At 45.1% G+C, this 16,909-nt stretch overlaps 1 protein-coding gene across 1 annotated transcript; it reads right to left on the reverse strand.

The window, feature by feature from the left end:
• Positions 1-14,405: 14,405 nt before the first annotated feature.
• Positions 14,406-16,582, reverse strand: LOC116479130 (sodium/hydrogen exchanger 7). Its single transcript, XM_032762177.1, is given in 5 exon segments — positions 14,406-14,712; positions 14,756-15,728; positions 15,731-15,810; positions 15,812-15,970; positions 15,972-16,582. Coding segments are annotated over 5 exon segments (2,130 nt in total).
• Positions 16,583-16,909: the final 327 nt, after the last annotated feature.

Consider the following 16,909-nt stretch of genomic DNA (forward strand, 5'->3'; position numbering starts at 1 on the left):
CTACTCAGGAGCCTGAGGCAGGAGAATCACTTAAACCCAGGAGGTGGAGGTTGCAGTGAGCCGAGACTGAGCCATTGCACTCCAGCCTGGGCAACAAGAGTGAAACTCCATCTCAAAATAATAATAATAATAATAATAACAATCCTCTGGGCATGGTGGTTCACACCTGTAATACCAGCATTTTCGGAGGCCAAGGCAGAAGAATTGCTTGAGCCCAGGGGTTGGAGACCAATCAGGGCAACATTGCGAGACCTCGTCAAAAAAAAATTAAAAAATCAGCTGGGTGTGGTGGCTTGGCTTGTAGTCCTAGCTACTGGAGATGCTGAGGTGGGAGGATCACTTGAGCCCAGGAGATCAAGACTGCAGTGAGCCCTGATCGCACCACTGCACTGCAGCCCAGGGGACAGGGCAAGACCCTGTCTCAAAAAAATAAAAATAATTTAAAAAGAAGGGCTCTTCAAATAATTGTCTGGACATGTAATTTTGTAAATTTCTGTTTTTTTGGTTTTTCTTTTTGACACGAAGTTTCACTCTTGTTGCCCAGCTTGGAGTGCAATGGCGTGATCTCGGATCACCTCAACCTCCACCTCCCGTGTTCAAACAATTCTCCTGCCTCAGCCACCTGAGTAGCTGGGATTACAGGCATGCGCCACCAAGTCTGGCTAGTTTTTTATTTTTAGTAGATACGGGGTTTCTCCATGTTGGTCAGGCTAGTCTCGAACCCCTGACCTCAGGTGATCCAGCCACCTCGGCCTCCCAAAGCACTGGGATTACAGGCGTGAGCCACCACGCCTGGCCAATTTTTGTAAATTTCTAAATTTTATAAATGCCATACTCTGAGAGGCAGCATTATGCATAGATGGATTTTCCCCAAGATGCAATAAGCATAGAACTTAATGCCATAGTGAATTCATAATTGATCTCTTGAGGGAGACTTGCCTAAGTTTATATGTATTGGTTGTGGATTCCAAGCATCTGGCACAAAGTGACTGATATCCTGGTAAGGTTGAGACTAGGATAACTTTCTCTTTGCACTTGTGTGTTTCCATTGTGCTCCTTCTTTCAAATACCACTGAGTGTCTGATCAGGAGCATGCTAATTTCAGGGCTCTAGGGAGATCATCTTGTTTGTAGTAACTGCTCAAAAGGCAAGGGATTTAACTGTATTTTAAAACTTTTACTTGATATTCATATTTAGATGTGGACTATTAATATTTTTGACTCTAAAAAGTGGGGCTTTTGAAAGACTTCAGATTGAATTAACTCAATTTCAGTATTCCTAAGAGAGTCTATCAGTCAGGATAAACTAGATTATTATATCAAAACTATGTTTTGACAAAAATAACAATTTGGGCCAGGCACGGTAGCTCACACCTATAATCCCAGCACTTTGGGAGGCCAAGGCAGGTGGGTCACTTGAGGTCAGGAGTTTAAGATTAGCCAGGCCAACATGGCGAAACCCCGTCTCTACTAAAAACACAAAAATTAGCCAGGCCTGGTGGCACACACCTGTAATCACAGCTACTTGGGTAGCTGAGGCACAAGAATCACTTGAACCTGGGAGGCAGAGGTTGCACTGAGCCAAGATCGTACCACTGCCCACCAGGCTGGGCAACAGAGCAAGACTGTCTCAAAAAAGGAAGAAGAAAAACAATTTGTTTCTCATTCTACACTACATGTATTTTGCAGATTGGCAGGGGTGTTCTTATCACAGCAAATCAAGGGCCCCAAATGATGGACATTCCATTGCAACCTAGTACTTCCAGGAGTGCCAGGCAGAGTACAGGACATAGTAAAGCACACAGTGGCTAATAAATTTTCTACCAGGGAGTAACACATTTCTCTCTGTGTGTGTATATGTGTGTGTGTGTGTGTGTGTGTGTGTGTGTAAATTAATGGGGCACATGTGAAATTGTGTTGCAGGTATATGATGCATAGTAATGATCAAGCCAGGGTATTCAGGGTGTCCATCACCCAAGTACAACGCATTTTTGTTAAATACAGTCATCCCGCTCTGCTAGCAAACATTAAATTTATTTCCTTTATCTTTCTGTATATTTGCACCCTTTGACTCACTTGTCTTCATCCTCTCCCCTCCTCCCCACTCACCCTTCCCAGTCTCTGTTATCCATTTTTCTACTTTCTACCTCCATGTGTTCAAATGTTGTAGCTCCTACATGTGAGAACATGCAATATTTGTCTTGTTGTGCCTGGCTTATTTCACTTAACATAAGGTCCTCCATTTCCATTCATGTTGCCTCAAATGACATTATTTCTTTTTTATGGCAGAATAGTATTTCATTTTGTATACATACTACATTTTTATTTTTATTTTATTTATTTATTTAGAGACAGAGTCTCACTCTGTCGCCCAAGCTGGAATGCAGTGGCACGATCTCAGCTCACTGCAACCTCCGCCTCCTGGGCTCAAGTGATTCTCCTGCCTCAGCCTCCCGAGTAGCTGGGATTACAGGCACCCACCACCACACTCGGCTAATTTTTTATTTTTAGTAGAGATGGGGTTTCGCCATGTTGGCCAGGTTGGTCTTGAACTCCTGACCTCAAGTAATGTACCTGCCTCAGCCTCCCAAAGTGCTGGGATTACAGGCATGAGCCACCACGCCTGGCCGATACTGCATTTTTTAATGTATTCATCTGTAGACAGACACTTAAGTTAATTTCATGTCTTTGTTATTGTGAATAGTGCTGCAATAAGAATGCAAGTGCAATTTCATTGGCCAGTAGAGTCATATGGCAAGGCAGGAGTGAAGTGAAATCCTTCCAGGTGCCATGAAAGAGCAAAGCAGGAAATATTTACTTTGCACAGAGCTGATAATTCTCACAGAAAACGACATTCATTCCAGTGGAAGACAGCCAAAGCTGACAATGCTAAAGAACTTGATTCTACCCTGGGTCTGAGTGAAACCCTCTGAGATTAAGCAGAATGACAAACTGGTAAGAGCTGTAATTTTTTTGCACTTTAATTGATAAAAGAAAATTTAATTCTTCAACTTTGATTTCTTCTGGGGAATTTAGTAATGGAAAAGCTTCAAATGTTTATTGTTTTAAAGTGGGATGTTTTTATTTTGCTGATGTTATATTACTTAAGGTGTTTTTATGTCATCATCTGGGCTCTGATATTCTACATTGGCTAACACAGCTAGGCATAAATTGAAATGTGAAACAGCATAGCGATTTATTTTCAGCCAAGAATGCAGAACGGCCTTGTTGATAATTTAATTCATGTTCTTTTTCCATCCCATTTCAGACCCTTCCATTAGCAGAAGATAAACCTCCCACCTGTGGTCATAGGAGGACACTCAGAGGAGCTATGGTTAGTATTAGGAATGTGTTCTTAGGAAGGCAGAAGTGGGAACATCTGGAGAAACTGACGGTCTCCTCCACCGAGGGAAGTCGCCACACTGGACATGGAAAACCCTAAGGATGAATAAAGGAACAAAAAGCTGGGGAATAGCAAGGAAAGGCACTAGTTACTCACTTGGGTGAGTTGTACCAAGGTCTAGGCTTGGAGGGATATTATTGAGAAGCCCAATTGCTGCCATAGGTCCAGGCTATAATCCCTAGTTTGGCTTTATCAATAATAACGATAATTTACAATCTCCATCTGCATGGAATAAACACTGCATTTGCTTCTCAAATGATCTGAAAGTTGGCAGTCCGAGAAAAGCTGTAATTTAAACCACAACAGAGACCTTTAGGAAAACTTAAAGCAGAATATTTCTTTCAAATATAATCTTAGAACCTCAAACTATAAAACAGATCAAAGTGGAGTTCTTTTAGTGAAAGGGGAGAACTGCGAGTTGTGGAGTCCATCCACTCAGCATCCCCCTCGCCTCCTTTGGGGTCTCTTGGGTGCTCCTCTGAGCACAGCTTGAAAATCACTGCCTTAAGGAATCAGAACCACTAGCCACTTTCCATGACAAGGAGGCAGCCAGAAAAGCCTAACTCCTTCATGATCCCAGAAAAAAATACTCCCAACCTCTCCTTTCAGAGCATTACAAGAATGAGGACTCCCCATTTCCTCACTGACTATATTGGGCACTTCTGAAGTTCAATATGCAGAAGAATCACCTGGCATTCCTGTTTGCCATATAGATTCCTAGGCCCCACCCTCAGAGGTAATAGGTAATATTCACTGTTTCTAGGGATGATTTTCTTTTCTTTTTTTTTTTTTCTTTTCTTTTTTTGAGACAGAATCTCCCACTGTCGCCCAGACTGGAGTGCAGTGGCACAATCTCAGCTCACTGAAGCCTCTGCCTCCGGGGATCAAAGGATTCTCCTGCCTCAGCCTCCCGAGTAGCTGGGGGTTCTGCAGGTTCAGGAGGAACCTGCACTTTCAAAAGCACTCAGGTAAATCTAGGTTCGGCGTCCTGAGGACTACACTTTGAGAAACACAAGAGTCAAAAAGAAAACTAATGGAGAATATATTGAAAGTATCCAGTGGGCCTGGATCATGAAGGGCCTCAAATTCCAAGCAAAGACATTCAGACTTTATTCCATGAACAGCAGAAAGCTACTGAAGTTATTTGAGCAGTAGGGTAGCATCAGCAGAGGTGAACTTCAAGAAAATCAACCTGGGCCCCGCACCGTGGCTTACGCCTGTAATCCCAGAAATTTGGGAGGCCAAGGAGGGTGGATCACTTGAGGTCAGGAGTTCGAGATCAGGCTAGCCAACATGGTGAAACCCCTTCTCTACTAAAAATTAAAAAATTAGCCTGGTGTGGTGGCGGGCACCTGTAATCCCAGCTACTCGGGAGGCTGAGGCAGGAGAATCACTTGAGCCCAGGAGGTGGAGGTTGCAGTGAGCCGAGACCACCCCACTGCACTCCAGCCTAGGCAACAGAGGGAGATTCCATCTCAAAAAAAAAAGGAAAAGAAAGAAAAGAAAAAGAAAGTCAAAAGTCAATCTGAAAGTAGGATGTGAAATTAACAGGATAAGGAAAAACAAGGTAAGAGGCTGTCACGTGGGTCTGAGAAAGAAATGAGGAGTTTCCAGATTTGGACAGTGAAGGTGAAAATCGAAAGAAGAGAATAGGTTATAGTCTTTGTTCTATGGAACTGTAAGAAATCAATTTCTGTTGTTGAAGCCACCCAGGCTATGATATTTACTTATAGCAGCCTGAGCTTACTAAGATAGCCTACGAAGAGTCAATATGATTTGGCAGAGGTTGGAACTGAATATTAAGTGGAAAGATAGATTCAAATATGAGGCCAGGGTTTTTTATCCAAACAGAAGGCAAGATGGTTGTTCCTTTAACAGAAATGGGAAGGAAAGAGATTGGACTTTGGGACTGTATTGGGCATGCCGGCCATTGCTCTGCCCAGTCGCTGGCCCTGCTGAAGTAGTAAGGGCAGTTCTCAGGAGCCACATAATCCCTCCAGCCACAACTGGGCGAGCAAGTGTGGACCCCTGACCTAAAGGCAGCCAACCTCTAGGTTGACTAGAAACCTCGGCATTTCCCTAGTTCAAAAACATAGCACAGCCGGCCGGGCGCAGTGGCTCACGCCTGTAATCCCAGCACTTTGGGAGGCCGAGGCGGGTGGATCACGAGGTCAGGAGATCGAGACCACAGTGAAACCCCGTCTCTACTAAAAATACAAAAAAATTAGCTGGGCGTGGTGGCAGGCGCCTGTAGTCCCAGCTACTCGGGAGGCTGAGGCAGGAGAATGGCGTGAACCCAGGAGGCGGAGCTTGCAGTGAGCCGAGATCGCGCCATTGCACTCCAGCCTGGGCAACAGCGAGACTCCGTCTCAAAAAAAAAAAAAAAAAAAAAAATAGCACAGCCAATCAGATTACCTGTCTCAGGAACTTGAGGGGGAAAAAAAGCAAGGAAATGAAGCTATCAAGTGTAGATAACCCAGAAAAGATATTGAGAAGGATCATGGGCTGGGTGCAGTGGCTCACATCTGTATTCCCAGCACTTTGGGAGGCTAAGGCAGGAGGATACTTGAGGTCAGGAGTTCAAGATCAGCCTGGCCAACATGGTAAAACCCTGTCTCTACTACAAAAAAAAAAAAAAAAAATTAGCTGGGCATAGCGGTGCATGCCTGCAGTCCCAGTTACTCAGGACTCAGGAGTCTGAGGCAAGAGAATCACTTGAACTTGGGAGGTGAAGGTTGCAGTGAGCCAAGATCATACCGCTGCACTCCAGCCTGGGTGACAGATTGAGACTCCATTCTCCAAAAAAAAGCATCATGAACTTAAGAACCATAAGCATAAGTAAAATGAAGATGCAGAAGCTGTGAGACAGAGGGAAGACCTAAGCTAGCAGCTAAGACATGAGGAAGCAGACATGCAGAAAGTGAGTCTCACCAACAGCACAGCACTAGAGTGGAACTGAGGTCCTATAACTGGGTATTTTGGGATTCCCTCCTTACCTGGCACATAGTAAGCATTCAAGAAACAGGTAATTCTAGAATTTAAAATAGAGGCCATTTGGATCCTGCTCCATTCCCCAGTTCCTGCTCTTCTTAAAGGCTTGATGTCCACTCTCACCAGGTTCCCAGGCACATTCATTTCACAACATACCCCCTCATTTCTTGGCAACTTGAATGAAAATTTGTTCATAGTCAAGCAAGAGTGTAAGGCAAGGACATACGGTATGTCAGGTACTTTCAAAAAATCAAGGTATAGAAGAAAAGACTGCTGGAAACACAGAACTGGAGCTCAGGAGACAGTCAAGGCAAAATGTTGACTTGAAGGTCATGTCCACAAAGCATTAAGTAAGGGCCAGATATATGACAAAGCAGATCACATATATCACAAGAAGAAGAAAGACAAGCATAAATCTTGAAGAAACTCTTCACTTAGAGGGTGGGAAGAGAAATGAGGCAAAAGAGACAGAATCCATCTTTGTGAAGGCCTCAGCCTATTTTTCACCAGGTTTATCCATGATGATTTGCATCGATCATATGAACAGAGCTGCTTTTATCCTATACAACTCAGTGGTTAATGGGAGACCGCTTTCCCTGGTTTCATATTTTCACATAAAGGAAGTTGGTTGGGAATTGCCCTCAGAATCAACACCTGTGGGATAATGGAAGGAAGCAGGATTACAGTGTCTTAGTCTGCTCACTCAAGTTGTCGTAACAAAGAACCACAGTGGCTTAAACGGCAAACATTTATTTCCCACAGTTCTAGAGGCTGGGAAGTCCATGATCAAGGTTCTAACCAAGTCAGTTCCTGATGAGGGTCCCCTTCCTGGATTGCAGCCGCCAGCTTCTCACTAGATCCTCACATGGCAGAGAAAGAATATCACTCTCAGGCCAGGCACAGTGGCTCACACCTGTGATCCCAGCACTTTGGAAGGCCAAGGCGGACAGATCACCTGAGATCAGGAGTTTGAGACCAGCCTGGCCAACACAGTGAAACACTGTCTTTACCTAAAATACAAAAATAAAGCAGGCATGGTGGCTCATGCCTGTAATCCCAGCTACTCAGGAGACTGAGGTGGGAAAATCATTTGAATCCAGGAGGCAAATGTTGCAGTGAGCTGAGATGGCACCATTGCACTCCAGCCTGGGCAACAGAGTAAAACTCTATCTCAAAAAAAAAAAAAGAAAAGAATATTACTCTCTTTCTCTTTTTATAAAGACACTAATCCCATCATTAGGGTCCCACTCTCACAACCCCGTCTAAGCCTAATTACCTCCTCAAAGACCCCCACTTCCCAATACCATCACACTGGGGGTTAGGACTTCCATCAGTGAAATTTGGGAGGACACAATTCAGCCCATAGCACACAGGAAGAAGGTAGGCTGCAATGCAAACACAACAAAGCCTCACAGGACTGCCAGATTTAGCAAATAAATATACAGGACACTCACTTAAATCTGTAAGGTGGGGAAAAGTGGCTCATGCCTATAATCCCAGCACTTTGGGAGGCCAAGGTGAGCAGATAACTTGAGTCCAGGAGTTTGAGACCAGCCTGGGCAACATGATAAAACTCCATCTCTACAAAAAATTAGCCAGGCATGGTGGCATGCACCTGTAGTCCCAGCTTCACAGGAGGCTGAGGTGGGAGGATCACTTGAGCCCTGGGAGGTCAAGGCTGCAGTGAGCTGTGATTGTGCCACTGCACTCCAGCCTCAGTGACAGGGTGAGAACTTGTCTCAAAAAAAAAAAAAAAAGGCCGGGCGCGGTGGCTCACGCTTGTAATCCCAGCACTTTGGGAGGCCGAGGCGGGCGGATCACGAGGTCAGGAGATCGAGACCATGGTGAAACCCCGTCTCTACTAAAAATACAAAAAATTAGCCGGGCGTGGTGGCGGGCGCCTGTAGTCCCAGCTACTCGGAGAGGCTGAGGCAGGAGAATGGCGTGAACCCGGGAGGCGGAGCTTGCAGTGAGCGGAGATCGCGCCACCGCACTCCAGCCTGGGCGACAGAGCGAGACTCCGTCTCAAAAAAAAAAAAAAAAGACCGGGCACAGTGGCTCACGCCTGTAATCCCAGCACTTTGGGAGGCCGAGGCGGGCGGATCATGAGGTCAGGAGATCAAGAGCATCCTGGCCAACATGGTGAAACCCTGTCTCTACTAAAAATACAAAAATTAGCTGGGTGTGGTGGCTCGTGCCTGTAATCCCAGCAACTCGGGAGGCTGATGCATGAGAATCGCTTGAACCCAGAAGGTGGAGGTTTCAGTGAGCTGAAATAGTGCCACTGCACTCCAGCCTGGAGACAAAGCGAGACTCCGTCTAAAAAAAAAAAAAAAAAAAAGAATGTTAGATAAACAGCAAAAATAATAATAATAAATGTCCCATGCAATATTTAGAACCTATAAATACTAAAAAAATTATTTACCTGAAATTCAAATGTAACTGAGCATCCTGTATTTATTTTATCTGGAAACCCCAAGGCCTCAGCCACCCCACAGGGCGCTCTGAAGCTGAGCTAGTTCTTTTTTTCTTTTTTTTTTTTTTTTGAGATGGAGTCTTGCTGTCACCCAGGCTGGAGTGCAGTGGCGTGATCTCGGCTCACTGCAAGCTCCGCCTCCCGGGTTCATGCCATTCTTCTGCCTCAGCCTCCCAAGTAGCTGGGACTACAGGCACCCGCCACCATGCCCTGCTAACTTTTTTGTAGTGGGTTTTCACTGTGTTAGCCAGGATGGTCTCGATCTCCTGACCTCGTGATCCGCCCGCCTCGGCCTCCCAAAGTGCTATGATTACAGGCGTGAGCCACTGCATCCGGCCAAGCTGGGCTAGTTCCTTTAGCCTATCCTGAGTTGGGTAAGGGCACAGAATCTTTAAGTATGAATATTGTAAATTATGTAAATAAGTATGAATATTGGCAAGATGGATTTATACCTCCACATAGGCCAGTCATTGGATGCAGCTGCCCCTAGGAGGAGGGTAGAACTTTGAGTAAGGTGGTTCTCCTCAGCCACAGGCAGTTCCTAGAAACTGCCAGCTGCTGGAGAGTGTCAGCCAACTATAATCCCAGCAGCTGGAGGGGTAAGTCCTTCAGTCCTGGAGGGAGGATCTGTGTGGTGCAAGAATTACCTACAGCTCTCTCCCCAATAAAAACCTCCGACGATACATAATTTATTTATTCCCTTCTGTGTTTTCAGCAATATGCTAGGCCCTAGAGTCACCTCTCCTCTAATTGTAAGCTGTCAGTTAATGAAAAGAAAGAGAGAGAAGCAAATCTAAATATTTGGTCACTTTTAATATTGAAAGTCTCATATTATTTTCCTTGCTTTTCTGAGATGGATGGCTCCTGTGATACCTTTTCTTTTAAAAGATATTTTTCTGATGATACAATTAATTCTCCATCCATTTCTAATAAAATAATTTACAATAAACTAGGAAAAGATATTTTCTTTTTTTTTTTTTTTAGATAGAGTCTCACTCTGTCACCCAGGCTGGAGTGCAATGGTGTGATTTCAGCTCACTGCAACCTCTACCTTCCGGATGCAAGCAATTCTCCTGCCTCAGCCTCCCAAGTAGCTGGGATTACAGATGCCCACCACCACGCCCAGCTAATTTTTGTATTTTTAGTAGAGACAAGGTTTCACCATGTTGGCCAGGCTGGTCTCAAACTCCTGCCCGCCTTAGCCTCCCAAAGTGCTGGGATTACAGGTGTGAGCCACCACACCCGGCCTGAAAAGGGGTTTCTAACAAAAAGCTAAAACAAGTCTTGTTCTTTTTTTTAAATTTGACTCTTTGTAGAATTTAACTCTTTTATTATGGAAATTTTCAAACATACACAAGCATAGAGAAAATAGATTAATGGCCGCTATGGACCTGTCACTCATCTTCGACAATAATCAATATTTTGCCAATCTCCAAACATTATTCTGAAGAACAAAACATTAGACCACATCTCCACAGAACTCAGAAACAACACATAATGATGCCTACTTTTATCATCAATAGTAGACATTTTCCTAGAGTTACCGGGCAATGTAAAAATACCAGAAAAAAAAGAAAAAAGTATGAATATTGGCAAGGTAGATTTATACCTAGAAAATCCAGTGAATCACATATAATCTACATGGACTAATAAAAACTTTCGGAAAGGAAACAAGATTAACATATAAAAATCTACAGCTTTCCTAAAATCAGAAAAAATCTATTTAAATATGTAATAGAAAAGAAAGCTATATGCAATTTCAATAGACCTTGGGTTACCTAGGAAAAAAACTTAAAAATATGAAAGCTGTTGCCAGGCATGGTAGCTCATGCCTGTAACCCTAGCACTTTGGGAGGCTGATGTGGGCAGATCACCTGAGTCCAGGAGTTCAAGAATAGCCTGGGCAACGTAGCGAAACCCAGTCTCTACAAAAAATCAGCCAGGTGTGGTGGCACATGCCTGTAGTCCCAGCTACTTGAGAGGCTGAAGTGGGAGGATCACCTGGGCCTAGGAAGTTGAGTGAGCAGAAATTGTGCCACTCCACTCCAGCCTGGGTGACAGAGTGAGACCCTGTCTCAAAAAAAAAGAAAAGAAAATTGTTGAGGATAACCATATAATTTTAATGAAGGCCATAAAAGATATTTCTAGATGAAAAGACTCAATAGTATACAGATATTATGCCCCCAAATTAAATAATAAATGTAATATAATTTTATCAAAATTCCAACGGCATATTTTATAGAATTGGCAAGTTAATTTTAAAGTTCATCTATGAGTTGTGCCAAAAAAAGTTAAGATTCATTAGAGAAAGAACTTTACCAGATGTTGTAAAGTCACAATCATTGAAATAGTACTGTCAAAAATAGACCAACAGATCAATAGAATAGAATTAAAAAGTCCAGAAAAATACACACACACACACACACACATATATATGTGTCCATTTGTGTGTGTGTGTGTAATCTTAGTATATGTTAAAGGAGACATTTAAAATCACTCGGGAAATGACAGACTAATAGATAGTGTTGGGACAAGGAGCTATCCATTTGGAAGAAAAAAAGTAAATTAAATCCCTTTCTCAGACTGGGCGCAGTGGCTCAGGCCTGTGATCCCAGCACTTTGGGAGGCCAAGGGGGGCAGAAGGCCTGAGGTCAGGAGTTTGAGACCAGCCTGGCCAACATGGTGAAACCCTGTCTCTACTAAAAATACAAAAAAATAGCTGGGCGTGGTGGCCGGTGCCTGTAATCCCAGCTACTCAGGAGGCTGAGACAAGAGAATCCCTTGAACAAAGGAAAGGAGGCAGAGGTTGCAGTGAGCCAAGATGGCGCCACTGCACTCCAGCCTAGGCAACAGAGTAAGACTCCATCTCAAAAAAAAAAAAAAAAATCCCTTTCTCATACCATACAAAAAAATAAATTCCAGTTTGTTTGTTTGTTTGTTTGAGACAGGTTCTCACTCTGTTGCCCAGACTGGTTTCCAGTGGCATGATCTTGGCTCACTTCAACCTCTGCCTCTTGGGCTCAAGCAATCCTCCCACCTCAGCCTCCCAATTACCTAGAACCAAACTAAAGGTATGTGCCACCATGCCTGTCTTATTTTTGTATTTTTGTAGAGATAGAGTTCTGCCATTTTGCTCAGTCTGGTCTCAAACTCCTGAGCTCAAGCGAACCTCCTGCTTCGGCCTCCCAAAGTGTTGGGATTATGGGTGTAAGCCACTGTGCCCAGCCTCAATTTTATTTTATTGAACCATATGAAATTGCCACTCCTGTCTTTACAAAATGGTTGAATATCAGCAAATTCATATGGCTCAACTTAATTAAATATATATTTTCCTGATTTGCACAAATTATCAATTCAAACACAAAGTTATGACACAGGCCGGGCGTGGTGGCTCATGCCTGTAATCGTAGCACTTCGGGAGGCCAAGGCGGGTGGATCACCTGAGGTCAGGAGTTCGAGACCAGCCTGGCCAACATGGCAAAACCCCATCTCTATTAAAAATACAAAATTAGCCGGGCGTGGTGGTGGGTGCCTGCAATCCCAGCTACTAGGGAGGCTGAGGCAGGAGAATCGCGTGAACCTAGGGGTGCAGAGATTGCAGCGAGCCGAGGTCGCACCACTGCACTCTAGCCCGGGCAAAAGAGCAAGACTCCATCTCAAAAAAAAAAAAAAGGTGTGAAGCAATGACTTATTTAAAAATTAACCATTAAACATGCAAATTGAGAAGATTAAATGGCTGATTTCATTATGAGTAGACTAGACTGGGACACTATTTTTTCTGCCATAATAAGAAAATGCCCACATTATTGAAAGCATTTTTTAGAAATTGGGTTGCCAAAAAAATGCTATTGCTGAAGCACAGAAACATGGGGAGAAACTCAAACTTATCCAGAGAGATCTTTCAGTATTTCAGCACTACAGGTGTGGGCGGACAGAACAGCTCATCCAGAAAGAACCCAAACTGAAAACCTAACTTTCAAATCACACCCACATGGTAAGCTGGTGCAGCAGCCTCCCCAGATAAAGGGAAAATGACCCTTCTCTGCACGGCACTCAATGGCATAAAGATACTTGAATTCTTAAACTTATAGAAGACAAGACCTTCTAGTGGGTTGAAAATACTTAACGTTCCATTGACTTCCCTCTGACCCCTCATGTGGCCACTGAAATCTCATGCATTCGTCAGCTCAAAGTTCAGAATTCTGCCCGGTCTTGAGACTACTATCTTGTATTTCTTGCAGTTAATTTTTTGCATAGAGATTTCTTTCCCTCTGAATTCTAGCCTGTTGCCTTGTAGGTTTCTTGCTGCCTTCTCTTCCCCAGATAATCGCATCCTACAAAGTTTGGTGTTATTTCTAAACCCACAGTAGATACCTCAGTCTTATTGATTATTAGGCTGTCAGCTCATATGGCAGCCCTCAAAAGTTTAATGCTTTTTGCAGTGATACCATCATCAGTTTCTAAATACCTCCTTTCTTCAGATTAACTAAAAAATAACAGTGTAACACTATTTGCCTTTGGTTTTTTGTTTTTGTTGTTTTTTTGTTTTTTGAGAGAGAAGTCTCACTCTTGTCCTCCAGGTTTGAGTGCAATGGCTTTATCTCGGCTCACTGCAACCTCAGCCTGCTGGGTTCAAACAATTCTCCTGCCTCTGCCTCCCAAGTAGCTGGGATTAAGGTGCCTGCCACCACGCCCGGCTAATATTTGTATTTTTTAGTAGAGACGGGGTTTCACCATGTTGGCCAGGCTGGCCTCGAACTCCTGACCTCAGATGATCCGCCCGCCTCGGCCTCCCAAAGTGCTGGGATTACAGGAGTGAGCCACCGCACCCAGTCTCGTTTTAAACATATCATAACAATTCTTTATAGACATCTCCAGAGAAGGAACTATAATTCTTTGTTCCATGTTGAAATGTTCATGGATGTATTTTCAAATCTTCAGTCTAGAAGAAACACAGGTAGCATAAGTCAGGAATCCTGATATGAGGTTGCAGTCACACAGCCTTGGTTGCCAGAACCTCCACTCATATTATTTTTTCATGTTTTCTGTTCCATTTAACAAGAGTTTCCCATAATCCTTGGAGGTCCAATGTCAATTGCCTTCCTTCTTGATCTTTCTTCCAGTCTGTTCTCCCCTAACTTCTATGGTCAGCTTGACTTGCACCACTGTGTACTGAGATGCGGCCTCTCATAAGAGGAAGCCCCCCACTCAGCACCTGCCCTGCCTTGTTCAGACACTGCAGGTGAATGAATTAAGAGACCATTAAAGTATGCTATGTTTTTGTTTAACTCTGAAACAGCGCGCTACTATACGGAAAAAAGTAGAAATAGGTCTACGTTTGTCTGAATTTAGAGACACTTTTGCCTCACCATCTGCATCGTGAGTTAAATTTTAAGTGTTACAATAACTTCAGACCCCAATAAAATAGAAGAGTTAGTTCAATCTAGCCCTGCCCCACCTCAAGCAACGCTAGGGCTTGAAGCCATCCTCACCCCATTGGGAGCCTACCCCATCGTGCCAGGGTTTGCAGGGAAAGTCAAACATTATCTTCCAGAGGAAACACTAGGCGGGTACCCTGGCTCGAAACCTTCCGGTTTCCCATTCCCAGGTCCCGCTCCAGCACTTCCTCTGAGCTGCTCTTCATTCTCCGGCTGCCCTCCAGACTCGTGGAGGCAGTGTGGGAACCTGAGAAGCCATTTGCAGTCACTGTACTGTCCCCATAGGTCAATGTGAGGTCGCCTTCAGTCAGAATAGAATCAGAGTTTCCCTCTCTCAGTGGCTCTTGGTTATCGTACACCTGGGGACTGGTCAGACATCGAGCTAGCAAGCTACACCAGGCGGGAGAGTGGTGGTTTGCGGGGAGACACTGTGTCTCCACCAGGCAGGAGAGTGGTGGTTAGCGGGCAGCCACTGTGTGTGAGGATGGGCTTCAGGTAATTGTGATCAAAGCTGTACCACAGCCTGAATATCCATGTGCTCTCCTGTTTTGTCCGGTTTCCTCTGGCAGAATCTGGGCTGTCCCCTTGTAAGACTTGAAAGCTGTCGTTGTTGGGTGGTGGATCTTGATCGGGGTCAACACCACCTCTGAAGTACTGCCAGTGGTGTTCGTTGCGGTCCTCTTTGGAGGGCTCCTTGATGCCAACTCTGATATTAAGCCACGACAACATGGGTGTCGTGCCTCCTCCAATGATCCAGATGGTGAAGTACACGATGAAAGGCGTGGTGGTGAACATCAGCTGGCGACCACAGGATGCCGTGTCACAGATGGCCAATGCAAATGCCATTGCTCCCCTGAGGCCTGAAAACATCATCGTGTGTTGAAAATTCCAGCCAATCTTACGCCTTCTGCCCAAGCTGAGGAAGAAGGAGAGCGGGTAGATATGGGCGGCTCTGCCCAGGAAGACAGCAACAAAAGCTCCAATGATGAAAACAGGGCTGAAAACATGCTTCTGGAAGGTAAATAGCGCCAGGACCATGCAGGAGAAGATGAAGTTCTCTGCCTCAAAGAGCTGCTTGCTTCAACTTCTTGATTCCACCGACAGATTATTGTAGGTGTAATGAGCTTGTGTGATTCCACAGGAAAGGACAGCTACAACGCCTGTAAATCCGCAGACTTCTGCCAAGAGAAACGCGCTCCAGTACATGAGGAAGAAGAGCGCCGTCTCCAGCAGGGGGAAGCAGTCCAGTCTGGTAAACTTGGTCACTAAAGCAGTCACAACACCAGTCACAGCTCCCATGGTAAAATAGCCACTAAATATACCTAGAAAAATGCCAACTGACTTTAAAAAGGCAGCAGCATCAAAGGTGTGAGTTGAAGTTCAGTCCTGCTGGCTGGCAACAATAGATGAGGAAAGTACAACGCAACAACTTCATTTAGGATGCTCTCTCCAAGCAGAAGTACATAAAGATCCATGTCTGCATGCAACTCATTAACATCGCCACATAGTCACTGGGTCAGTGGCAGAGATGATTGCTCCAAAAAAGAGACAATGTGTGTAGTAAAATTTATCTGAGAGCTGTCCCATAATCTTCATGAGCTTCACCATACCATACATGAGATTTCCAATACGGAAGCACGAAACAGCAGTCCCCAAGAAGGCGTGACCCAAGATTTCTAAAAAAGTGTCTCTTTAAGCTGTATCCAGCACGGAAAATAAGTGGAGGCAGAAGAATGTTGAAAAATACCTCTGGGTCGAATGTTACCTTCCGTAGCAAGTCATTCTGCTCTACGCTGTTGATCTTGCCAGGGCTGATTTCTCCTTTCTGAGTGTATTCGAAGAATTTCCCGCTGACATCCACTACTAAAGTGCTGAAGGCCCGATCTTCTTGAGTGCAGTTGAGTGATTTGTCACGGCCCCTGGTGCCAGGGGTACCATACCTCAGGATCACCCCAACGATGAGCCCACAGATCATGGCCAGCTCGGTCTCATGCAGAAAGTGCACCCGGCAGTGCTTGAAGAGCCATATGGTGAGGATGGTGAGCGTGAGCAGCAGGATGAAGGTGAGCAGGCTCACACTGTCTGGCCGGTGGCTCTCCTCCGCCTCCTTCTCAGTGACGAGCTCCTCCATGGCGCTGCTGTTCTCGACCGCCGCCCCAGAGGAGGAGGCCGAGGCCGAGGCCGTGACTCGAAGTCCCCGACCCAGCAGCAGCCGCCACGGGGGCGCCTGAGCAACCCGACCTGGGCCCGGGCGCGCCGTGTCACCAGGCTACATTGGTTCCGGAGGCGCCCACGCCTCCTCTGCCCGCGGACCAGCGGCACCGCCAACATGCCCGAGTGGCCACGGCCACCGCAGCTCCTCCTCCTACTCGCGCCGGGCCAGGGCTGGGCCCAGAACAGCGCCTCCAGTTGTATTTTAAATGTAGTTTTTAGAAGAATAACCAAGGCCGGGAGCAGTGGCTCACGCCTGTAATCCTAACACTTTGGGAGAGTGAAGCGGGTGGATCACCTGAGGTCAGGATATCAAGACCAGCCTGGCCAACATGAGGAAACCCCCGTCTCCACTGAAAATACAAAAAAAAAAAAAAAATTAGCTGGGGGT

The sequence above is a fragment of the Hylobates moloch genome, unplaced genomic scaffold (genome assembly GCF_009828535.3).
Source record: "Hylobates moloch isolate HMO894 unplaced genomic scaffold, HMol_V3 SCAFFOLD_12, whole genome shotgun sequence".
In the NCBI taxonomy this organism is placed as follows: Eukaryota; Metazoa; Chordata; class Mammalia; order Primates; family Hylobatidae; genus Hylobates; species Hylobates moloch.